Here is a 27,372-nt window from a genome sequence, read left to right on the forward strand (position 1 = left end):
GGCAGCAAAGTTAAACAACAAAATTGTTGCAGTGCACAACAATTCCAAAACTACAACTAAAAGACAAAATGTCTATCACCCAGAACCAAGGGAAAGCTGGCTTAGTGGAAGTTTAACAACTAGAAGGAAAGAGAAAGGAACACAAATGCTGAAAAGCTGAGGTACAGAGACATGTGAATCTGGCTGGTGGTGACAGCTGGTAGTGTGCAGCTTTTTTTCAACCTGAAGGGAGACAAGCTCCCAATCACTATGAAATCCAGATTTTGGGGATATGTGGGGAACCCAGATGCCTACAGGGAAAAGCTGGACTGTTGGCCATCAGGTCGGAAAGTGAGGGTGATTTTTTTTTTTTTTTTTTTTTTGCATAGGACGCCAGCAATCATTGTTGACTGCGCTGGAAAGTGGGATGCGGGGACTTGGAATCACGGAAAGGCAGAGAAGGCTGGCTGGCAGGCATTGCTGTTTGCCGTGCCCTAGCCTAGTGACACCCTGAGACCCCGCCCCACACTGAAATCCCATCCCACACATTCTACAAATCTGCACAGGCTCCACACAATGGCTTTTGCATATAAATGGCCTGCCCTGTGGCAGCTTAACCAAATAAACTGCAGCTCCAGTCAGACTGCTCCAAAACCGCCAAATCCAAAGCAAAGAGGACAAAACTATAGTTTTTGCTGTAGCTCATGCTGGGTGGCCTCAGACAGTAGCTGACCTGCACCCCAGTGGAGATCAAGAAACTAGTGGATCTGCTGGTCTGTGTGAGACAACACCAGATATCAACTACTCTCATAAGGAACACATTCAAGAGGCAGACTCACCAAAGCCCTACTGGAACAAGTCCTGCCCAATACATGTGTCTCCAGCACAGCAATTCTTCCATTATAGTCACAGCGGATCCTCACAGCCAATTGGCCTGGAGGTCAATTCCTCCCAGTGACATCAACAAGAATCAAGACTTAACTACAACAAGGCAGTACACACAGTCAACAAGGGGATTCACCAAGAGTGTCCACCTCAGGTAACTGGGAGTCTGACCCATTGAACCATATAGGACACCTAGCACACAAAACTACCCTACCAACTCAGGGAAGCAGAAAAAATTAGGAAACAAGGAAACACATCACAAACAAAAGAAATGGAGGAGAACAAATGATTGGACATAGAGTTCAAAACCACGATTATAAGGTTTTTCAAGAATTTCCTAGAAAAGGCTAATAAATTAAAGGAGACTCTCCAGGATATGAAAAAGAAATTAAAACAACTAGAAATTAAACATACACTGACTGAAATAAAAATATGATACAGAGACCCAACAGCAGACTAGAAGAATGCAAGAATCAAGTCAAAGATTTAGAATACAAAGAGGTAAAGGACACTCTTCTGGAGAAGCAAGAAGAGAAGAGAATCCAGATGTTGAAGATAATGTAAGAAGCCTCTGGGACAACTTCAAGTGTACCAACATCAGAATTATGGGGATCCCAGAAGAAGAGAGAGAGCAAGACACTGAAAACCTATTTGAAGAAATAATGACAGAAAATTTCCCCCACCTTGTGAAAGAAATAGACTTACAAGTCCAGGTAAGCACACAGAACCCCAAACAAAATGAAACCAAAGAGGACCACACCAAGACACATCATAATTAAAATGCCAAGAGCAAAAAAAAAAAAAAAAAAAAAAAAAAAAAAAAAAAAAAAAAAAAAAAAAAAAAAAAAAAGAGAGAGAGAGAATCTTACAAACAGCAAGAGAAAAGCAGTTAGTTGCCTACAAGGAAGCACCCATATGATGATCAGCTGATTTCTCAATAAAAACTATGAAGGTCAGACTGGAGTGGCAAGAAATATTCAAAGTGATGAATAGCAAGAACCTACAACCAAGATTACCCAGCAAAGTTTTAATTCAGAATTGAAGGGCAGATAAAAAGTTTCACAGATCAGAAAAAGCTAAAGGAGTACATCACCACCAAACCAGTATTATATGAAATGCTAAAAGGCATTCTTTATTTTTATTTATTTATTTATTTATTTTACATTTCTTTTTTTTTTCTATTATTTTATTGATTTTTTACAGAGAGGAGGAGAGACGGATAGAGAGCTAGAAACGTCGATGAGAGAGAAACATCAACCAGCTGCCTCTTGCACACACCCCACCAGGGATGTACCCGCAACCAATGTACATGCCCCTGACCAGAATCGAACCTGGGACCTTCCAATCTGCAGACCGACGCTCTACCACTGAGCCAAACCAGTTTCGGCTAAAAGGTGTTTTTTAAAAAGAGGAAAAAGAATAAAAAAGTAAAGATAAAAATTATGAACAACAAATTCATATCGATCAACAAGTGAATCTCAAAATCAAATGAATTAAAAATCTGAGGAACAGAATAAACTGGTGAATATAATAGAATCAGGGGCATAGAATGGGAGGAGATTGATAATTCTTAGGGGGAAGGGGGTGTCTTTGTGGAGGATATGGGAAGAGACTGGACAAAAATCATACACCTGTGGATGAGGACAGCAGGGTGGGGGGGAGAGGTAAGGTCAGAGGGTGTGGTGGCAATCAGGTGGAGGAGAGCTATGGGTGGAAAAAGAAGAAACAATTGTAATAACTTGAACAATAAAGATTTATTAAAATAAAAAAAATGGCGCTGGGAAAATTGTAACATCACGTGCAAATGAATGAATCTGGATTACAGTTAGTCCCCATGTACAAAAATTAATTCGAAATGGATCAAAGACCTAAATCTAAGACCAGAAACAATAAGTTACATAGAATAAATTAATTATAGGTACCAATCTTATGGACCTTGGTCATAGACAACATTTTATAAACTTGATCCCAAAAGCAAGGGAATTAAAGGCAAAAATAAATTAATGGAACTATACCAAATTAGAAAGCTTCTGCACAGCAAAAAAAAAAAAAAAAAAAAAAAAAAAAAATAGTGACAACAAAACAATGAGACAGCCAACCAAGTAGAAAATGATATTTGCAATCAGTAGCTCTAAAAAGGGTTTAATTTCCAAAATATATAAAGAACTCATAAAACGCAACATCAAACAAACAAACCAATAAAAAAAAAAGTGGTCAGAAGACCTGAAAATACACATCTCTCAAGAATACATATGAACAGCCAATAGATATATGAGAAGATGTTCAACCTCACTGACTGGCAATTAGGGAAATGCAAGTAAAAACTACAATATGACACCATCTTACACCTATTAGAGTAGCCTTTATCAGCAAGACAAGCAATAACAAGTTTTGGAAAAAAAGAAAACCCACATTCACTGCTGGTGGGAATGGAGACAACCACTATAGAAAACAGTCTGGAAATTCCTCAAAAAATTAACAATATATTTACTATGTGTCCCAGCAATCCCTCTCATGGTTACATACCCTACAACCTGCAAATCATGTATTAAAAAATATATATGAGTATGTACTCCTATGTTCATTGCAGCTTTATTTATGGTGGCCAAGACATGGAAACAACCAAAGTGCTCTGCAATAGAGGACTAGATAAGGAATATGTGGTGCATATACACAATTAAATACTACTCAGCCATAAGAAAGGATGAAATAGTGCCATTTGTAACAACATGGATGGAACTTGAGAACATTATGCTGAGTAAAATAAGTCAGTAAGAAAAAGCTAAGAACTACATGATTTTACTCATATATGGGATATAAACCTAAAAGTCATGAACACAAACAGCAGAGTGGTGGTTGCCAGAAGGAAGGGTGTCAGGGAGAAGAGGGTCAGGAGAAGGTGACAGGAGAAGATTTGACTTCGGGTGATGGGCACATGGTAAAATATACAGATCTTGTAATAGAAAATCACATCATGTTGATCAATGTCACCCCAATAAATTTAATTTTAAAAAGATAAATAAGCTTAAAAAAGAATCTATAATAATAAAAATGTAATATTCTGATTAGACTGGGCAGCCAAATGACCTTCCAGACATCATTCCAGATGTCCTTCAAGATGAAGCCACCATGGCAGGGTCTGAGGCAGAGGTGGTTAGGGGTGATCAGGCAGGCAGGCAAGCAGTTAGGGGGGATCAGACAGGCAGGTGAGTGGTTAGGGTCAGTCAGGCAGGCAGGCAGAGTGGTTAGGGCCAATCAGGCAAGCAGGCGAGTGGTTAGGACAATAAATCAGGTAAGAAAGTGGTTAGGGGCATCAGGCAGGCAGGTGAGTGGTTAGGACCCAGGGGTTCCGGATTGTGAGAGGGATGTCCAACTGCTAGTTTAGGCCTTATCCCGCAGGGATCCTTGTGGGACTGGGTCTAAACTGGCAGTTGAACATCCCCTGAGGGGTCCCAATTGTGAGAGGGTGTAGGCTTGGCTGAGGGATCCCCTAGGCATGAATTTTGTGCACCGGGCTTCTAGTCTTCTATAAAAGAAACACATATATTGACAAAAATAAAGTAACTGAAATAAACTGCAGAATATGCTCTGTGCTTACGCATCTGTCCTTTGTTTCTTTTCATCTCCTATGGCCAGATTTTTGCAATTCTTGACAAAAATGTGGAGCCTGCCAGTTTTGTAGCAGTAGTTGATGTGGAGAAGGATTTCACCACTGACCTTCACATTGCCATAGTCTCCTGTTTCACTGTAAACACTCAGCATGCTATTAAGGCTGGCCTGGAATAAACAAGATAGAAAGAGAGGTCCTAGCTATATATATAAAAGCCAGCAACCAGAATGTTGGAATGACCGGAATGACTGGTTGCTATCATGCCCGCAGTGGCCAGCCAACCTGCCTGATCAAGGGGTGGGGCCTGATGATTAACCTCCCATGGTCCTTCCCTCAGGTGGCCTCACCCCTGATCAGCCTCTCCCACCTTGATCAAGGGTGGGGTGACTGGTCAACCCCCTCTGTGGCCCTTCCCCCTGGCTGGCCCTGCCCCTGATGGGCCCTGGACCACCCTGATCAGCCCACAGCCCTTCCCCCCATCCAGCTTTGCCTCCGATTGCCCCCCCCCCCAACTCTAATCAGGGGCAGGACCAACTAGCCAACCACTCATGGCCCCTCCTCCAAACCACTGGCCCCCAATTGGTCACCCCACTCCATTCTAGGGCAGGGTTGGCTGGCCCAACACTCACAGCCCCTCCCTATGGCCAGCCCCACCCTAGATCAGCTCCTACCAGCCCAATTGGCCCATGGCCCCTCTCCCCAGCCAGCTCCACCCCTGATCAGCTGCCTGACACCAATTGGAGGTGGGGCTGGCTGGCCAACTTCCCCCAGCCCCTCCCCTTGCCACTAACCCTTGATTGACCCACCCGCCCCATTTGAGGACTGCTCACAGCCCCTCCTCATGCCTGGTCCTACCCCTTATAAGCCCCCCACACACACACACACCACAATCAGGGGCAGGGCCTACTGGCCAATTGCCCACAGTCCCTATCCCCAGCCAGCTCAGCCCTGATCAGGTCCCTATGGGGGCTGACTGGCAGCCAACCTCCTGCTGTCTCCTCCTCCTGATAGGCCCAACCCCTAGCTGCCACGATTGGCGACAGGCTGGCTGGACCCCATCTGAATTGGTGCACTGGGTGTCTAGTGTTATACTAATGATCTCTTCACAAAAAACACCATTTTCATTCAATCACAACTCCTGTTCTTGATAATCAGTAGGAAAATCTAAGGAAATGGAAGAAAGCAAAAATCACTTATTTTGCTTAATTTTCTGGTTACATAAAACCCAAGCCTGAGAAAGGACAAAAAGATCGAGGACCATTAGTAATGAATGCAGGAAACTTGCTGAGAGGAGAAGCCTTGCTCTTTTGCATTAGTGAATAGACATTGTTTATTCACTTTTCTAATGAATATGGAGTCATTGAGGCATTTGCAATCCCATCTCCTTTCCAAATCCCTCTAGCTTTGTCTTTTATTATTAGGAGGCTCAAGGTCAATATACTTCAAGATCTAGAATGCATTCACCAGGACAAACAAAAACTCATCTATTTTCTAGTAAGAGCTACAAAATTCTCTCTGGGACACCCTCTATGAACAGCTATAACTGAAGTATTAACAAGGGCACTCCTCAGCAGCTGTGTGGCCACCTAAGTAATGTAGGACCCTGGTTTCCTAAACCTCTATAAAATACCAACCCACAAAATAGAACACTAAACAATAAGATAGCACACCAACCGATAAATAGTTTTTAAAAGTCCAAATATACCAGAACGAATGAAGTTCCTGATGATTCACTTATCAGAAGAGACATATTTTCAATCAAATGTAACAAAATTATCCTTTAGTTCCAGAAGCAAAAACTCTGTCTTAGCAGCATAGCTAGCACAAAAGACTACCTGGAAGGCTTGCATGAGTGACTTAATAGTCTTAAAAGTCTTGTTTGTGAACCACTCGGAAGTAAGGACTATGGTAAATGCAGAGAGCTTCTACTTTTGACTTTTTCATACATATATATATATATATATATATATATATATATACACACACACACACACACACACACACACACACACACACAGGGTGGGGAAAAAGTAGGTTTACAGTCATGAGTTTGGGAAACACAGTTTCTTCCTGTATTATTATTTATTCATTATTGTATTAATATCCAAACAACAACTATAAACTTACTTTAGCCCTACCCTGTACATATATAAAGCCATTATATCCCTCCAATCACTAAGAGAAGATAGAGAGTAATCTAAGAACAGGATGTGGGCGATCTGACTAGTTTCTCTTCTAGGCTTAAGTCAAGGGCAAGAGCAAACCAAGGATGCCATAATTAGATGCAGCCTGCCATATCCATAGGTTACACATCATGTGGATACCGAGGGAGGAAATTATACTTGGAAATTATAACTTAAAGAGAGCCAGTGAGTACCTAATTTATCTTTCCTATTCATAAAATAAAGCAACAGAATTATCATCATAGCAGGTGGCTTTTAGCAGTGCTTTTTAAATTTTAATTGCATATAAATAAAATGGGGATCTATTAAAACAAGTATTTGGATCTATTCTATCTTAGGTAGGGTCTGAGATTTTGCTTTTCTAACTACTAGGTCCACAATTTCCAAACTGTTTGTTGAGGAGTTCCACACCACCTCAACAAACTCACAGGGGGCAAACAGGTATTTTAAATTTACAAAGGTAACAAAGTGACATCTACCGTATCAGGCACCATATCAACTACAAACAGTAGTTTGCAGTATCAACATTAAATTACATTTTATTCTTTATAAAGTCCTATCTGTGTGAAGTTGAGTTTTTGGCAGCTGTTGTCACACACACACAAAAAAAAAACACCACAAAAACAAACAAGTATTGCATAAAATCAATGTAGAATAAGAAATTAGCCTTAGCTGGTTTGGCTCAGAGGATAGAGCATTGGCCTGTGAACAAAAGTGTCTGGGGTTCAATTCCAGTCAAGGGCACATGCCTTGGTTACAGGATCCTCCCTGGCCAGAGGCCCTGGTCAGGCTTCATGTAGGGGGCAACTAATTGATGTGTTTCTCTCACATCAATATTTCTCTCTTTCTTTCCCTCTCTCTTCCACTCTTTTTAAAAACCAATGGAAAAATATCCTCTAGTGAGAACTGAAAAAACAAAAATGAAATTAAAGTGGCACCATCCAATCAGATTTCAAGATTTAACAATTCATGTAGTGCCAACAGACACACACATCCCATTAGTAAATGTTAAGGGCTATTTAAGAATGGAATAAAATATTATTTTTCTCTCAGTTTATGTCTATTTTTTTTCAAGTAGCTAAGTTGTTAGGATACCAGTGCTTATTGTTTTTTGCTTTGTTTTGTTTTGTTTTTACATAACTAATTAATAACTTGGCTATTCAGGTATTACTTTTGGTCTAGGAGTGCCATGAAAATATCACTGAGATACTAGAGGCTCCCTGAACTGATAAAGTTTTGGAATATTGTTTCAGGTTTTGCTGCAGTGTTGCTGGTCCATGAACTGTCATTTGAGTTTCAAGCCTTCAAGAATAAGCTCCAACCTCATCATGTTATATATGAGAAAATTCTGGCTCACAGAAGTTGTTGGCAGCACCAAGACATATAGTCTGTAGATTTTTAGTCTGAGGACTTCCCTAACATATCTCACACTATTTTCTTTTATCACTAATTCTTGACTCTCCACATCGTTCTGTAGCCACTATTCAAAGAAGTTCCTCTGTAAGCAAGGGGCCCAAAAGATGAAAGAAAATTTAAGAACTCACAAATGTTTAAGCGTGGGAGAAATGTAGGAAGTTAAGACAATTTTACTGCTAACCAAACTTTATGCTCTTAACCAAGCCAATGCTGTGATTTAAAATAGAGCTCTCTCTTGCTCTCGCTCTTGTTCTTGCTCCCTCCTTTTGTCCATCCCTCCCTCACTCTATCTAAAATCAATGGGAAAATATCCTTGGGTGAGGATTTAAAAAATAAAATAGAGGTATTTATTCTAAAAGTATCTTATCAATGATAAATAATTTTGGACCATGTATCTTTTGACTGGTACTCATACTCTAATTTTTAATGAGTGATATCTTTTTGGAAACACTTGGATTTTGATCATTTTATTTACCTTTTAAAAGAGAGCATCTGGTTAATTGAATACAAATAAGAAAAAGGTATATGCTGTAAAATCGCCCACCTAATCAGATTCCCTGTACTATAAAATTTGTGAAGTATGGTTGGAAAAAGGAAAAGGAAAGACTGAAAACTCACAGTGTCTGCATCAGCATCAGGCACATTTAGGTAAGTCCATTTTCTGTCAGAGTGTGCTTGAGAATTCTTTAAGGATGTCACCCAAAGGTCAAAAGGAAAAAAAAAGGTATTAGAATAGCAGGTAGAAATTAGACAAGCAAAGAAAAAGACTTACAGACATATAGATGGGTAAAAGGTAGCAGGGGCTCCTAAAGGCTACCTCTTAAAGAAAACCTGAACACTAAGGTAAGAAGGTTCTTTATTCTCTTGGTAGTGGGAAACTATGGACACTGTTTGAGTAGGAGAGAAATCTGACTGCATATGTGTTTTAGGAGATGTCTGCCAGCAGTGTGGAGGACAATTAGGGAGTTGAGAGAATGGTGGCAGGGAAATGTATCAGCAGAGAAATTAGATAATTTATAGGTTTGAGCTGAACTAACAATTGAAGAGGTTTTAAAACCTGAGTGAGGACCAATGAAGACGAGGGAAGCAATGAGAAGCTTTAGGAAAAGCCTACACAAAATTAGACTGAAAAGTACTCTGTGGGCTAAGGACATGCGGAAGACTATAATGATTTTTAACTTACTAACAGAGATTGTCCCAAGAACATTCATATACCCTTTGGAAGTGAACAGAAAATCAACAAGAGAAAGAATAAACTTCCAGTGCATTAGAGAACTGCTTACTCTTGACAGGTCACTTGCTAGGCTTTGGGTGTTTGCAGAAAACCTGGAGAACACTACATCATCAATACCTTCTTCAGTCTCTTCCAAGGAATCCTAAGGAAGGGAGAAAATATCAGTGGTTTGGTTTACTGCTTTCCTAGACAGTCATTTCACTCCCCAAACCACTTTTTTTTTTAAATACCTGAAAAATCATATACAGATATCTAGAAATTGCCCTATTCTAGGTTTTCCTCTTTTGCTATCCATTCAACCTGAATTATATCATCAGAGGAGTGGGGTCTCCTTCCTAGTGGAAGCTTTATGGAAAAAGAATGGAATTTAGAATCACACAGATCTGGGTGATCTCTAAGGTGATTTACTTTGGGCAATTAAATTGTTTTTTAATTAAAAAGTGTTTCATCTGTTGAAACTGGTTTGGTTCAGTGGATAGAGCATTGGACTGCAGATTGAAGGGTCCCAGGTTCGATTCAGGTCAAGGTCAGGACCTTGGTTGGGGGCACATCCCCAGTTAGGGGTGTGCAAGAGGCAGCTGATCAATGCTTCCCTCTCATTGATGTTTCTAACTCTCTATCCTTCTCCCTTCCTCTATGTACAAAATCAATAAAATATATTTTTAAAAAGGGTTTGATCTGTGCATGTATGCATTTGTGTGTGTGTGTGTGTGTATGTGTGTGTGTGTGTACTGTCAAGATGGGTGCTCCAGGTGACACTCCAACCAATTGAGACACCAGCCAGAGTTAAAATCATATTTTAATGGTTTATATTAGTTTTAAATTTGTATTTTTATTAGGTATGACTATAAAATTTTGTCAATTATTTTCAGCATCTAGTAAAATATTTTTGTATTTTTCCTTTAATATATTGAAATATTAGATATGTAATACATAATCTTATATAGATTAATTCTTCCTTTCATTTCGAATAAAACTTAGTTATCCTTATTGCTATATTTTTCATTCACTGCTAGGTTTTACTTAACTTGTAGTTTTAAAAATAGTTTTAAAATCAAGTTTGAGAGTGAAGGTTATAATATTTTAAAAATATGAACTTGAAGATTTTCAGAGTTTGTAAGATCAAAAACATTTTTATAACATTGAAATTAACTTCTTTAAAGGTTGAATACAAGTGAACTTTGAAACCATCTGATCTCATTATTCTCTCCCTCTTTTTATTTATTTATTTATTTATTTATTTATTTATTTATTTATTGGTGATGGATTTAAAAATACCTATTATTTATATTGTAGTAAATAACATTGAGTTTTATTTATTTTTTAAACATATTTTATTGATTTTTTACAGAGAGGAAGGGAGAGGGATAGAGAGCTAGAAACATCGATAAGAGAGAATCATCGATCAGCTGCCTCTTGCACACCCCCCACTGAGGATGTGCCTGCAACCAAGGCACATGCCGGTGACTGGAATCGAACCTGAGACCCTTCAGTCCCAGGCTGATGCTCTATCCACTGAGCCAAACCAGTTTCAGCAACATTGAGTTTTAGAACTGTATGTTTCCTGCTTTGCTTTGGAAAAATTACATTAATGTCATTTAATACTTGTGTTTTATCTTTCTTCCACGGAGTTCAAATTGCATTATAGGAATTATAGAATTCAGAATATCACAACATTAGAAATGGAAGTAACCTTACCAATTATCAAATTTAACTTTCTCATTTTATAAATTAATTTTCCAATAATTTAGTCTTAATTTTGAAGGTAGTTTATTGAGAGTAACTGGAGATGTAGAAACATTCATATAAAATACATAATCACATTAAATCTAGTAATAATTCATTTAGGAAATGATGATATTTCCCATTTCTCAGGTTTAGATTGAGTAATGTGCTTTTAGGTAGGAATTGAAATCCCTGACAGGTGTTTCTTAAGGATAATCTTTCCAGATTAATCTGATTACCTCTTACCTTTGCTAAATCATTCCTTAGTTATTTTTATATGTTAGTTGTGAAGACTAATAGAGTTTATTGTATGTCCTCACTTTACCCCCAACTCATCCTCATGTAAAAGTGGACAAGTTTTGAACAATATCATGCCTTTACTCCATGATCATTGGACTCTTCTGTATCAAACTTACCAAATCTTTGTCTAAAGCCCCAGGTACAGACTTGTTTCTTAAATTTACAGTATCCTTTAAGTCTTCTGTAAATGAACCACTCAAATCTAACTTAGATTGACTCTGGTCTGGGGGAAGGAAGAGAATAGGAAAAATATGAATCAGCTAACTTTTTAGAAGATTTCATTTTTTATTGTAAATCTTTCATCTTTATTCCAATTTTTTGTAGGTATGGAACATAAATAGTGTTGTGAAATTAACAGTCAGACTCAGTAACGTTATGTTGTTTATGCTAACATACTTTCATTTTAATGTCACTTTGAAATTTCCTTGAACTGAATTACTAACACTGATGTATTCATTTTTCCTTTGATCATAGGAGACTAAATGCTCTATTACAAAATGCTAATTTTAGGTGTTTAAGTCTTCTGCTTTGCTCATATATTTTGAAAAACTCTCTCAGAATGGACCCTTAAGCTTAGAAAAAATTAAAACATTAACCATTCTTGATTTTTAAATTTATAATTCAAATAAAAGTGTGTGGCTACAGGTAAATTGGAGAAGATTCTATTTTCTTTATGTACCAGAACATTCTATAATCAGAAGAACATCTTGCTTTTGAAAATATAAGTTAAAGAACTATACACTAGTCAGTAATGTTGTGGATAGCTTACTAAGACAGTTTATTTTCACAGAATAGTTCTATGTCAAACCCCTGATATAGAATGATATAGATATCATTGCTTATAAAAAAGAAAGATTTAAGAGAGCAATCAAGTAAATAAGTTTGAAATGGTAAATGATATAAAGCAAAAGTATTTAGCATAGCACCTGACACAGAGTATATACTCAATAAACAGGAAGTGTTCAGCAGAAGTAGTAGAAATACACTCTAGAATATTTGCTTCTAGCCTAGTTTAAAATTTTTTATTTAATAGATGAACTGATTTTCTTAGTAAAATGCAACAATAACAATACTCATTTAGAAAAACCTATTGGAATTACCTCAGGGAATTACCTGTCTAAAAAAGACTCTCTGATTCAGCACACAGGATCCAGATTTAGGCTTTATGCAAATATCATCATTAGGTAATAAGTGACATTTTCATGTTGAGAATTTTATTATTTTAATTCTACATATGGGGCATAAACTTCATAATTATGACCAATTTCTCTGAAAAGTTACTTTATTCATTTCTCTATATAAAGAGCCAGGGTCCGTAACATCCAAAACAACAAAACAGATGAATGTACACCAGAAGTCAGTCCTGCAGTTGACTGACATGCTGCAGGTGCCATAGTAACCCAGCACTGACTGCTGAGGGGGCTGTGAATCGGGCCTGGAAAGAAGCCCGGAGAGAGAAGCAGAGTCTGATCCACAGCCTCCATGGCAGCTTTTGATCAGCCCTTGCCTTTCTTTCTCTCTGGGTCTTGCCAGCAGCTGTGGGGGCTGCAGATCAGCCCCACCTCTCTGATAAGGCCCAGAGATAGGCCCAGAGATGCTGACTTGCATAGAAACTGACCAATCAGGACCAAATCTGGGTGAACTGTGAAAAGCCAATGACTGCCTAGGAGGCAGAGCTTTTGACACTGACTGGCATAGAAACTGACCAATTAAAACATAATCTGGGTGAACTGCCAAGGCAGAACCTAAGGTGGGGGCTGAAGAGGGTTTTTAAGGGCAACAGCTGTTTGGTGTAAGGTGTAAGAAAGCAGTTCAATTTTTAATGACTGTTTTGGCAATATAGTGCATATGGCTGGCTATCAGTCCAGATATAGGGATTATATATTTTTGTTTGCCAAAAGCATGTCTTCCTGCTGAAAAAAAAGCTTTCCCTCCCATTTAAGTAATCCTATCCTATATAATCTAGCTGTACTAATAAAAGGGTAATATACTAATTAAATCGGGTCAACTGGCCATCTTCCGGATGTCCAACTTCTTTCCAGACAAAGCCATGGTGTTGGGGGCTGAGGCAGAGGCAGTTGGGGGCAACCAGGCTGGTATGGGAGGGCAGTTGGGCACGAGATCAGGCCAGCAGGGGAGAGCAGTTAAGGGCGAACAAGCATGCAGACAGAGGTATTTAGGGGCAATCAGGCAGGGAGGCAGGTGAGCATTTAGGAGCCAGAAGTCTCAGGTTGTGAGAGAGATCAGGCCTAAACTGGCAGTTGGACATCCCCCAAGGGTCTCTGTTTAGAGAAGGTGCAGACTAGGCTGAGGGAACTCCTCCCCCCATGCATGAATTTCATGCACCAGGCCACAAGTAGGTAATAAAATTACAACATAATATCTACTTCACTGAGCTATTGTGATGATGAAGTGAAATTATATATTTGAATGTACCATATAAATGAAAGGGGTTATTTTTAATACCTTAACACTGCTTGCAAATAATTCTTTATTTTAACCATGAAATGGTTAATTTGTCTAGATATAGGGTATTGCTGACCACCAAATCAAAAAGAATTAACGTTTATGATAGAAATTAAAATTTAAGTTAAACATGATGTTACAAACTCTAAGATAATCATTAAAAGAGAAATGGTGTATATACTAAACTAGGAGGAAGGGAAAAATGTAACGGGGTGGGGAGACATCAATCCAGAAGACAGTAGAGAAAGAATAGAACCTAGAACAAAAACGAGGTGAATGAAAGATATAAAGTAAGATAGTAGAATTAATCCAAAACTACAGTCAATCAAAATGAATGCAAATTGACAAAACTTAGATAAATGTTATGGTATCTAAATTACATTTCAATAAATCTGTTAATTTTAAAAAAGTTGATTTCATCACACTATTGTCTATGCCCATGGGTTAAACTCTTTCCACCCACCCACCCCTGCCTTCCTTCTGAGATTGGACAGTCTGTTCCATGGGGACAGAATGTGGGTGCAAGCTAGAAGGGGTCAATAGGGGGGAAGGGGAGCATATGTAATAATTTCAACAATTAAGCTTTTAAGTTAATTTCCTTGAACTCTGGGCAAGTGTCTTTGCCCTTCATATCAAATTAGCCAATTATATTTGGTACTAGAGGCCCTGTGCATGAAATGCATGCATTTATGGCAGGGGGGGGGGTGCTTCCTTAGCCTGGCCTGTGCCCTCTTGCAGTCCAGGAGCCCTCAGGGAGTGGGCCTACACCAGCAGTTGGACATCCTTAACACTGCTGTGGAGGTAGCAGAGGTTCTCACCACCACTGCTGTGCTCACCAGCCATAAAACTGACTTCTGGCTCAGTGCCGCTCCCCCTGTGGGAGTTCATTGACCACCAGGGGGCAGCTCCTGCATTGAGCTTCTGCCCCTGGTGGTCAGTGTGCATCACCGTGACCAGTCATCCACAATTTGGTTGATTTGCATATTAGCCTTTTAAAAATATATATTTTATTGATTATTTACAGAGAGGAAGAGAGAGGGATAGAGAGTCAGAAACATTGATGAAAGAGAAACATCAATCAGCTGCCTCTTGCACACCCCTACTGGGGATGTGCCTGCAACCAAGGTACATGCCCTTAGACCAGAATCAAACCTGGGACCTTTCAGTCCGCGGGCCGACGCTCTATCCACTGAGCCAAACCGGTATCAGCTAGCCTTTTATTTTACAGTATAGCTCTGAAACTTGGCAATGATGTCTGGCAAGTGTACACTTGGGAAATGGATTTTGCATAAATGTAAAAGGCTCAAAACATCACCTGGGACCACCTTTAAGCAGTTCTTATTGAGTGGGCCTACTACCACAGTTCCAAAAGAATAGACAAATTTTTTCTAAGGCAAGAAACATCCATTTAATGCCCACAAGAGAGTCAGCTCCACCTGATTTAGTCATTTTGTACAACAGAGCAGTCATATTGTTAATATCCACCTGAGGAGAGGGAGGCCACAGACACTGCTATAGAAGATGTGTGAGAAGTGTTTCTGCAATGATTCTTTGTGAAGTCCTCTGAGGTGCCTTCAATGGCAGCCAAATCCAAAGAATTTTCAAAACCATTCTCCTTCTCACAAAGTAAACATTAACAACAACAACAACATTATAGTGATAATAATTTACTTTAAAATTCTTCCACAGAAATACATTTCAGTAAAGCCACATTTAAGTGTATATTCTTTAGGAGATTGTTGATATTTGGAGGACTCTCATCAAGAGTCCATATAACTCTAAAAGTTATTATTAACTAGAGGCCCAGTGCACAAAATTTGTGCACGGGGGCGAGGAGGGTGTCCCTCAGCCCAGCCCTCACCCTCTCTGATCTGGGACCCCTCGAGGGATGTCTGATGGGCCGTTGGACAGCCCTTTCACAATCCAGGACTGCTGCCTTCCAACTGCTCACCTGACTGCCTTCCTGATTGCCCCTGCCCCTAACCTCTTCTGCCTGCTAGCCCGATCACCCCTTAACCACTCCACTGCCAGCCTGATTGATGTCTAATTGCTCCCCTGCCAGCCTGTTTGCCCCCAACTTTCCTCCTCTGCCAGCCTGGTCACCCCTAACTTCCCTCCCCTTGCAGGCCTGGTCCCTCCCAACTGCCCTCTGTGGCTTCTGCAGTTGCCTGGGAAACACAAGCCTCCCTCCTGCTCTCTGTGGCTGTAGCCATCTTGGTTGGGTTTATTTGCATACTCACTTTGATTGGCTGGTAGGCATGGCTTGTGTGCGTAGCGAATTGATGGTTAATTTGCATATTACTCTTTTATTATGTAGGATAATTGCTCTTTAATGCTAATGAAGGCATTGGAAATAATTTTTCATTCACAAGATCAGGGAGCATTCTACTATATGGTTAGTAAGATGATACATGTACTTCCAACTTACATAAACTATGTAAGCTTAAAACTATGACCTTATGCTTGTCCCCCTTTCAACACCCTTTCTCCTCAATCTCTCTTTACCCACTCCACATTCATTGAACAGAAGACCATGCCACATTTCCCACTTATCAAGCTGGATGATCTGAACCTAGTTGGTTACATTGTTATTAAAATGGAACTTTCATGCAAGGGTGTTTATCAAAGTTCATAAAAGGATAAAGAATGGGGACTTCCCTAACTTACAGGAATTGGTGATTTGGGGGTATCTTTTTACTAATAAATGTTTGTGTAAATGGGGGAATTCAATCTCAGACCTGCTTTTATTATAATAAAGGAAAACTCTGTCCTAAATATCCCTGGGCCCACATGGCTTGGCTGTTACATCACTCCAACATAGCTTGAGCATTAAAAAACTAATTTTGATTTTTTTTCAGTAACTGAGTCAAGTTTAAATGCCCATGGAAATGATAACATAATGTGATAATGATCAAATATAAAAGAAACTCTTAAATTCCCTTTTCCATAGCAATCAAAAAATGCTTTTTAAAATTTTACAGAAAGGAATTTCCTTCTTCTTGCCCTATATTTAGCCCATACCTTAGCCACTGAGGGACATTTTGATGAACTCAGAGATGTGGCTCTCATTTGCTTAGCATGCTATTCACTGTAGCTTCAATTTAGACTGTTTTTGGTCTTTGATTATTTTCTAATACATATTCCCTATAGCAGGAAGAATATAGTTCCTAATTAATTGCTACAGACCACCAGGGTTTATCATAAGACTGTGATAGAGGTCAAACAGATAAATTAGTTTAGGTCAGTTTTCACCTCTTCAAAATATTGTTCATACATTGAATTCCCCAACAAAGTAAGACCAGCTTTCTTAGAGGCAACTATGTTGACAGAAAATTTTCCAATTGGCACTCTGAGAGAATAATTACTGTTGAACACCAATTTGCCAATTAATATTGTACAGTCATTAACATGCAGTACATATCCTGGAGATTCAGAATGTGAAACCTAAAGTCGACAAGTTACATTATAGCAGAGGTAGAGTTAAATACTTTGATGTTCTAAGAGTTTTTCATTTTAAAAATATTACTCTCACATGCTAAAGCAAAAAAGAACATGAAAATAAAAAGATGCTGAGAAATAGGACAAATTTAAGAGAAGTTATATTAATTATCATAGTCTGTACACTTCTTCCCTTCTTCATGAAAGAGCAAGCATGCTTTTTAAAGTAATGTTCTGTCTTCCGTTTATTCAACAGAAAATACTTATCTTTGTCTCATATAAAAGACTAACTAGATCAGCTAGAATGCAAAAGTTAGATCAACACAGTACATATACGCAACTCAGTTCTAGGGAATTTATGTAGAAAAAATCTAAATGTTTTTTAATAAAAATAATCCATGTAGAGGCTGTCAATTTTTAGGGTATTAGCACATGACAAAAATGATACTTAGGAAGATAATCCTTGTTTTGAGAACAAACTTGACAAACTTACTGGTCATTAAACTGATAGTCTTCTGCTACCCAACGATACAGCTGTCCAGCTATTAAAAATTTTAAAGACTTCTGTATCACTTGTAAACAGCACTTCTCCCAGTCTATCCCCTTCCCTGTGCTTTCCCTCCAGTTAATGTGTGGCATATAAGGGCCCACAAGATATTTCCCTAACCTTGTGCCAGTATTTGCTCTGATTTTTCAGTTTTCCTACCATACCAGTTGCTAAATACTTTGAGGATCATTCCTTGTTAGGTGGCCAAAGAAATGAATATAATTATCAAATATCCATGTATTTTTCTAGCTATTGAATAGTACCACTTGCTGATCTTAATATAAATATTTAAGAAATTTCAAATATGGCATCTCTATTATCAGCAAGTACAATTTAGACTACAAGGGTTTAAATATATCTATTATTATTAAATATTTCTGAATGCCTTTTGGCTATTTCTTTTTTAAAAATATGTAGAATATGACTGCTCACAACCTCCACTTTTATCTTTTCTCCCTGAAGCCCAGTCTCTGCCATGGCCTTCTGGCTTCTACTCTTATTCCCCTTCAGCTGCTTCTCAACGCAGCTCCCAGATCCTCCATAAACAGAGGCTATATCATGTCAATCCTCTGCTCAAATCATTCAATGATTCCTATCTTATCCAGGGTAAATGCCAAAGTGCATTCTGTGATCTGCAAGGTTCCATCTGTCCCTATTACAACTCTGAGTGCATTTCCTAGTACTTCTCCCTTCACTCACCAGCAACAGTCACACAAGGTGTCTTGCTCTTCCTTGTACATACCAGGCATGTACACACCTCAGAACCTATGCAATGGTTATTACTTCAGGGACATTAAACATATTTTAGATATTGGTTGAACAAAGCCACTGATTTTTCAAGGATGTCGACCATAAGTAATTGGAACAGCCATCCAGTAATGTACCTGCTAAATATAGGTGGTGTTCTTTCCTGGAGGAATTATTTACCTCAGACTCCTGCAGGCTATTTCATTCAGTTCTTTCAAGTCTTTACATGACCAGGAATGGCATATATCTGATCCTCATTAAATATTGGTTGACTAAAAAAACTATAGTTTGTATATAAAGTTTGTATATTATGGTTTTTTGTTTAATCTAAAAAATCTAGTAAATGCTCACTCATTCAAAAGAGCAGCTTCCATGCCTTGCCATGCCAGCAGACAGCAGCTGCGTGTTGCTGAAGGATGTCCAGGACCAAACGAGAGACGGTCGGACCTGCATCACCACCATTTGTCCACCAACCAGATCTGAAATATCATGGCTGACATGTACACATAAGGAACTGTTTGACATTGAAATTGGGACTCCAAAGAACTGTTGGCCCAGAAAGGAACTCACTACAGACTGATTCATTTGCCTCTCAGCATAACCATTATGGCTTGTCTCAGTTTTCAGTTCTTACAAGGGTATTTTTTTGATCACATGATCTCACACATCTAGAGGAAATAATGAACAACATAAACTGATGAACAAAAACAGACCCAGAGAAAGAGAAGCAGCGATCAGACTGTCAAACCTCAGAGGGAAAGTGGGGGAGGGTGGGGGTGAAGGGGAGAGATCAACCAAAGGACTTGTGTGCATGCATGTGGGCCTAGCCAATGGCCATGGACAACAGGGGGGTAGGGGCATATGTGGGGAGGGGTTTGGGATGGGAATGGGGGGATGAGGACAATTACGTGATACCATAATCAATAAAATTAAAAAAGAGCAGCTTCCATATACACACATATGTTATATACACATATATTATGCAATTTAAATCTTCATTATGCATTGACCCCTTATTTTAACAGATGTATAGAAAATAGAACTAGAGCCAAAACCGGTTTGGCTCAGTGGATAGAGCTTTGGTCTGCGGACTAAAGGATCCCAGGTTCGATTCCGGTCAAGGGCATGTACCTTGGTTGCGGGCACATCCCCAGTAGGGGGTATGTAAGAGGCAGCTGATAGATGATTCTTGTTGATGATTCTAACTCTCTATCCCTCTCTCTTCCTCTCTGTAAAAAAATCAATAAAATATATTTTAAAAAAAGAAAAAGAAAATAGAACTAGAAAAAAATTTCAAGATTCTACTTTTGCTGATTTAAATCAGTTTGGAAAATTTTAGTGCATTCGACATCTTGAGAAGTAACATGGAGGGATCAAAATCAAAGATTTCTAAAATTACTTATATGTTGTTTAAACCATATAGCCATTTAAATTCTCATCATACAAATTCCATATCTGAACCTGTTTCTTCCCTTTCCTTCTACTTCAGGCTTCCTGCTGGGAGTTAAGAATGCAAGAGGTTCAGTCCTGATAAAGAAGCTTCTACCATTAATCATTATAAATAACATGCATTGAGATATAGAGAGCTGAGACCCAGTAATGCCATGGTAGTGAGGTCAAATCCCAGAAAACTTATGTCCCTTCACATTTGTGTACTTACTCTATTGAGGACTGGGGTCATGCTGCATGGGCTTGCGGCTGGTGACCTCTGAGTTACTGGGGTCATACCACTGCTCTGGCTGCTCTTCAGGGATCCAGGACCAACCTTCTCATCATTAAGATCTGATGAACCAGTGCTTATTATAAATGAGAAAGAACATTATGAATTAACATGGAAACAGCAGCAACCAAAGACAAAGTCAGGGAAATGCTTACAAAAGAATAATGATGACATGGGAACCACATGAAATACACCAGAGCCATATAACTATCATGGCACCTTCCTCCTCAAAGACCTTTAAGGGATGACTAGTTCAACCCTATTTATCTGATTCTGGAATCTTTGTCATTGAGTTTCATCCTACCCTTCCAACTATATCCTCCACTGCTCACCAGCATTCTCTCAGACAATCTAGGTTTCTTACTATCCTGTTAACTCACCATGTTCATGATCATGCTTCCACTTATAAGGCTTTGCTCATGTTCTCCTGATGGGAAATGCTCTATTTGTCCCTCTCTGTTCATACAAATCCCCATTCTTCAAGGCTCATATGAAGTCCAGCCTCCCCCACCAGATCTTTCCTGTCAGTTATAGGCCTTGTGACTTAAAGTGTTTGCCAAACTATGTAGCACTTGACTACACAATACCATGTTTGGCTTTCTAATTGTTCCACATATGTAGGCCTGAGTGCCTCTTTCAACTGTGATCACCTTGGGACAGAATTTATGATGCAGTTATCATAATATCTCTAGCACCTTCATAATGGCTCAATACATATTTGATAAAAGATTGGAAATTATGTTTCTTTTCTGTGACTGACTCATGGTGCACATTTAATGAATATGTTATGAAAATAATGACAGTTGGTAAATATGCTTGACTCAATTTCATGTTTTTTGAAAGTTATTCCATTCCTCTCAATAATGATTAATAAAAAAAACAATTATAACCCTTAAGGTGATCATGGATTTTCTCATTAAATGGAGATTCATAAGTAAATATAATTTTAGACAATTAGAGTAGAAGAGAGTATTTTTAGTTTATTATTTACCATCAGTGAGCACAAAATTGCTGTGGTAAAACATAACCTTTTATGTATTTCAATCTTTCAGTAAAATTTTAATAATTTATAAGAGCACCTATAATAATGAATTTCTTATTACAAAAATGCAGCAGTGATAGTGATTAGGGTTTATAGTTGAGCCAATAAGAGGAGAGATTTTTAAGAATAAAGGAAGGTTGTTTTCTTTCAAAAGAATATCTGTGCATGTGTCATTACCAAAGGACAAATCTGGCAGAAGAACCAGCAGTGACCATTAGAGCTGTCAACCACAGCTGATAAATTTTTTCAAGCCTATGCACCAGAAAAGCCATGAAAATCAAATATGCTCTGATTGATACTACCAGCTGCCGCCACCCTCAATAATTATGCAAATAGCAGCTGCATTTACTGAGTATTTTCCAGATGTTAGACACTTTCCATTCACCAGCATCCCTATCTTAAAAATGCATTAATGTTCCTATTTTAAAGATGAAGAAACTAAGTCTTAGAAAGGCTGAACAATTATTCCATGCATGTGTGAGTGTATATATACACACATGCACATACCCCCAACACACACACACATCACAACCATGACCACACTGTCACACAGTTAGTACATGACAAAGAATAAAAACTGAGAATTTTCTGCTTACTCAGAGCCTGTGCTCTTCTAGTATCTCATATTGCTTACTCATCATTTCACCAAGATCAACTTGTTACAACCAATTAGGTTCTACACTGATAGAGTAAGATATCAAGAAGAAGATCAGAAGATCAAAAGATCAGAAGCTGGGGTTAGTTTCTTGGAATGTGATTTTTAAAACCATGAAAATTATCTGGTGGCATTCCTTTGATACTGCATAGAAATAGTCTCTGACTTTATCTTTCTATATATGACGCTGAATAAATTATAGTACTATGGACTCTTTTCAGTAGGGGCCTAAGATTGTGTCTTTGATTCTGACAAGATAATAAAATTTTGTGATTAAATAAAGTAAATGAATTCTAAGTTGGTGATGTTCCTGAGTCCTCCTAACTCAGGTTGCTACACTTATACATTTGACAACAGTTAACCATATTCATACTATTCCAAATAATTCTAATCATCGCAGAAGTTCCATTTATAAAAGACTTAGAGACTTATACAGTAATGCTGTGCTGTGACTATAGGTGTATACTCTCAGAACAAAATTAAAATATCTCTTCCTACTATTTTAGGTAAAATATTCTTTAAAAAAGAAAGGCTCGGAGTGAATATTGCAGAAATGAACCAAGAAGTTATGATCGAAAGGGATACATATGTACATTTATACATTTGTCTGTGTTGAAGGTTCTCCCTAACCCACGTGAGTTTAGAAAAGCCCCCTTTATGAATTAGCTCGCACAGCCGCTGAAGTTCCAGCTAAATAGATCAGCTGTGGGGGTTGTCACTAAGCACTCTGGGGTCTAAACACAAAGCTTGGTCCCCCAGACTGGTCCTTGAAAGAGAGAAAGGTGCTCAAAAATCATATGACTAAAAAAGCAGCAGTGTTGCTGTATGCCAGGGAAAGACGGCTGGAAATGCAGGTGTCCTCTTAAAGTGTCAACACAAAAAAATTCATTTGTAGTCACTTACATTGGCTCAAGCAGAGGGAGGGCAGAGTGGACTAGAGCTGTGTAAGAATAATCCATGGTTGGGAGCTCAGGAGTTAGAACTCAGAAGGCAGACACCCTGGCTTCCTGTGCTGAGACATTACCTCATGCTCCGGAGATCATCTTTCTTAGGCAGAATTTTGCTATCCTGGCAGTTTTTGCCTAGAAGGAAGACAGTTGAACCACCCTATTAAAAAAAGCCTTGACCCATCATGTGGAGTTTCTGAAGCCTATTAAGATACTGATAATAACAATTAGCATCCATGCAAAAGCAATTTCCCCACCCTGATGGAAAGCTACCGGTACTCACCCAACCTGTGGACATTTACCTGAGAATACTCAAAGCTGAATCCAACCAGTCTGCAGGGAGAGGTGGGTTTCTGGAGGCTTTGAGTGTTTAATTACTCAGAAAAAGCATTTGGGTCCCTGCCACTGACACTGCTCCAGATGGTGCAGCTAGTTGGACCTCAAGCAGATGCCACCCTGGACTGCGCAGAAAGGCAAAATGCAATGGGAACATAAGCACCTGGAGGTGACATCTACAGGTAAAGGTAGTTTCGCTCAGAACAGGAACAATAAAGGTGTGAGACTCAAGGCAGACCCAGGCTCTGGGCTAAGGCACACCCAACCACTGGACTACTAGGGGGTTCAACCTATCAGATCTCAATCAGGTTGCCCAGATCCAGAAAGGGACAGTGACTCACATTCATCTGCAATACATAAGCTTCCAATAGGCTCAATATAGAAACACCAAGGGACCAAATTCAATAACATCAGAGAAGAATCCAGCAAGCCTCACAAATAGTAGACCCAAAGCATCTGTATAAGATCTGCACAACAACATTGGGGTTGAACCTCACTGGCAGCAAATAAGATGGAAGATACCTCCAATGAATGGGACACCAACAATCAAGTCCCAATTACAACAGGAGAGCCCAAATAACACACACAAGCAGCATTCCTAGAGCATCCAGTTCATGTAAATGAAGAGTCTGTACCATGGGACCACTCAAAACACTTTCTACATAAGACTATCCCACAAAAACTGGGAGGCATAACAGTTCTATCTAATACATAGAAGTAAATGCAAACATACAGCTAAAATGGGGAGATAAAAAATAACCCTAAAGTGAGAGAAAAGAGGAATCTCCAGAAAAAGGCTAAATGAAATGAAGGCAACCAACTTATCAGACATAGAGTTCAAAGTAATGGTTATAAAGATGCTTAAGAAACTTAGTGCGAATTAGAAGAGCATAAAAAGGGTAATAGAGGTCATGAACAAGAATCTGAAAGAAATGAAGAATAATATATCTGACACCAAGGATTAAAAGTCAATTGTGTGAAGCAGAGGATCTAATCAGCGATTTGAAAGACAAGGCAGATATAAATACCCAATTAAAGGAGCAAATAAAAAAAAGAATTTAAAAGCAGGAAGATAGTTTAAGGGAGTTCTTCAATAACATGAAATATCAACATCCACATTATAGGAATACCAGAAGGGGCAGAGGGTGAGCAAGGAACAGACAACTGGTTTAAATAAGTAATAACAAAAACTCCCAGCCTGGTGAAGGAAAATGTCACACAAGTTCAGGAGGCACAAAAAGTCCCAATCAAGATGAACCCAAAGAGTCCAACACCTATATACATCATAATTAAAATGAAAAATGTTAAAGACAAAGACAATCCTAAAGGCAGCAAGAGAGAGACAAAATTATGACTTACAAAATAGTTCCCATTAGAATTTTAGCTGACTTCTCAATAGAAAGGCTTCAGGCCAGAAAGAAGTGACATGGAATACTCAAATTAATGAAAAGCAATGGCCTAAATCCAAGACTACAGTATCCAACAAGGCTGTCATTTAAAATTGGAGGTGAGCAGAAACTGGTTTGGCTCAGTGGCTAGAGTGTCGGCCTGTGGACTGAAAGGTCCCAGGTTCGATTTCGGTCAAGGGCATGTACCTTGGTTGGGAGCACATCCCCAGTGGGGGGTGTGCAAGAGGCAGCTGGTCACTGTTTCTCTCTAATCGACATTTCTAACTCTCTATCCCTCTCAATTTCTCTCTGTGTAAAATCAATAAAATGTATTTTTTTTAAAATTGGAGGTAAAATAAAAAGCTTTCTATAAAAAACAAAAAGGAGTACATTACCACCAAGTTAGCAATGCAAGAAGTGTTACAGGGACTGTTTTGAGAAAAAGAAAAGGAGAAAGGGGATCATAGGAATAAAGAAAATAATAATGGCAATAAATACCTATCAATAATAACCTTAAATGTAAATGGATTAAATGACCCAGTCAAAAGATATATGGTGACTGAATAGATAAGAAAGCATGGCCCATATTATATGCGAAATACAAGAGACCCACCTCAAAACAAAAGACATATATAGACTGGGAATGAAGGAATGGAAAAATATATTCCATTCAAATGAAAAGGAAAAATAAGCTGGGGTAGCAATACTCATATCAGACAAAATAGACTTCAAACAAAGACCATAATAAGAGACAAAGAAAGACACTTCATGATAATAAAGGGAATGATTAAAAAAGAAAAAATAATCTTTTTAAACACACATGCACCCTAAATAGGAGCACCTAAGTACATAAAAAAAAAACAAAACTCTTGATGGACTTTAAAAGAGAGATTGACAGCAATACAGTCTTGGTAAAGGATGTTAAGACCCCACTGATATCACTCGATTCATTTTTTCAGACAAAAGATGAACAATGAAACAAAGGCCTTAAATGACACACCAGATGATATGAATCTAACTGATATTTACAGAACATTTCTCCCCATATGAACATGGAACATTCTCAAAGTTAGATGTTAGGGCACAAAACAAATCTATACAAATTCAATATAATACCAAGCATCTTCTCAGATCAAAATGGCATGAAGCTAGAAATCAACTACATTAAAAAAACTAAAAAACACTCAAATACATGGAGGCTAACTAGCATGTTATTAAACAATGTATGGGTTACCAATGAGATAAAGCAAGAAATAAAAAAAAATTATTGGAAACAAATGAAAATGAACATACAATGACCGAAAACATATGAGATGTGGTCAAAGCAGTCCTGAGATGTAAGTTCATAACAATACAGGCCTACTCCTAGAAACAAGAAAGGGACAAATACATTCTATAACCCTACAATTCAATGAATTATAAAGAGAATAGGAAGAAAAGCCCTACTCAATGAATTATAAAGATAAAAAGAAAAAAAATAAAGATCAGAGTGGGAATAAATTATATAGAGATAAAAACAAAAAACAAACAAACAAACAAACAAAAAACACACACAGTAGAAAAGACCAATAAATACAAGAGCTGGTTCTTTGTAAAGATTAAAAAAATTGATGAAACTCTAGCCAGACTCAACAAAAAACAGAAGATCCAAATAAATAAAATCAGAAGTAAAAGAGTCAATATAACAATGGTCAGTCACCACAGAAATAAGAATTGTAAGCAAATACTATGAACAACTAAATGCCAAAAAACAAAAATAAAAATAAAAAACAACTGGACAACCTAGGCAAAAATGGACATATTCTTAGAAACATACAGTCTTCCAAAATTCAATCAAGAAGAATCAGAAAACCTGAGTAAGACAATAACAACTGATGAAATTTAAGCAGTAATTTAAAAAACATCCACCAGTCGAAACCGGTTTGGCTCAGTGGATAGAGCGTCAGCCTGTGGACTGAAAGGTCTCTGGTTCGATTCCGGTCAAGGGCATGTACCTTGGTTGTGGGAACATCCCCAGTAGGGATGTGCAAGAGGCAGCTGGTCAATGATTCTCTCTCATTGATGTTTCTAGCTCTCTATCCCTCTCTCTTCCTCTCTGTAAAAAAATCAATAACATATATATTTTTTAAAAATCCACCAAAGTCCTGGATCAGATGGATTTGCAGGTGAATTGAACAAACATTCAAAGAAGAACTAATACTTATGCTCTGTTAACTATTCCAAAAAATTCAGGAACACTCCCAAGCTCTTTTTAGGAAACCAGCATAATCCTAATTCTAAAACATGATAAAGATACTGCAGAGAAAGAAAATTACAGGACAATATCCCTGATGAACACAGATGCTAAAATCCTCAAGAAAATGTTAGCCAATCAGATATGATAAGATCATATACCATGTTGAAGTGGGATTTATTTTGGGGATGCAAGGCTCATATAATATTCACCAATCAATAAATGTGATAAATCACATAAATTTAAAGGAAAAAAAAAACATAGTCATTCAATACATACAGAAATAGCATCCAACAAAATCTAGCACCCCTTTTTAAATAAAAACTCTCAGTAATATGGGAATAGAGGGATCATACCTCAACAAAATAATATGACAAACTTACAACAAACATCATACTTGGGCAAAAACTAAAACCATTTCCTCTAAGAACAAGAAAAAGACAGGATGTCCTCCTTCACTACTCTTATTCAACATAGTACTGGAAGACTTAGCCACAGCAATCAGATAAGAATAAAAGGCA

The 27,372-nt window shown here is 38.3% G+C and overlaps 1 protein-coding gene across 1 annotated transcript in view; it reads right to left on the reverse strand.

Moving 5' to 3' along the window:
* The window catches only part of SYTL5 (synaptotagmin like 5), a 258,501-nt gene that overhangs the window by 90,687 nt on the left and 140,442 nt on the right, over window positions 1–27,372 (reverse strand). Inside the window, 6 exon segments of the mRNA XM_036408213.2 lie at window positions 4,463–4,641; window positions 8,692–8,757; window positions 9,357–9,449; window positions 11,449–11,555; window positions 15,284–15,413; window positions 20,191–20,326. Of these exon segments, the coding sequence (XP_036264106.1) occupies window positions 4,463–4,641; window positions 8,692–8,757; window positions 9,357–9,449; window positions 11,449–11,555; window positions 15,284–15,413; window positions 20,191–20,326 (711 nt within the window).

This window comes from Pipistrellus kuhlii, unplaced genomic scaffold (assembly GCF_014108245.1).
Source record: "Pipistrellus kuhlii isolate mPipKuh1 unplaced genomic scaffold, mPipKuh1.p scaffold_m20_p_38, whole genome shotgun sequence".
NCBI classification, from domain to species: domain Eukaryota; kingdom Metazoa; phylum Chordata; class Mammalia; order Chiroptera; family Vespertilionidae; genus Pipistrellus; species Pipistrellus kuhlii.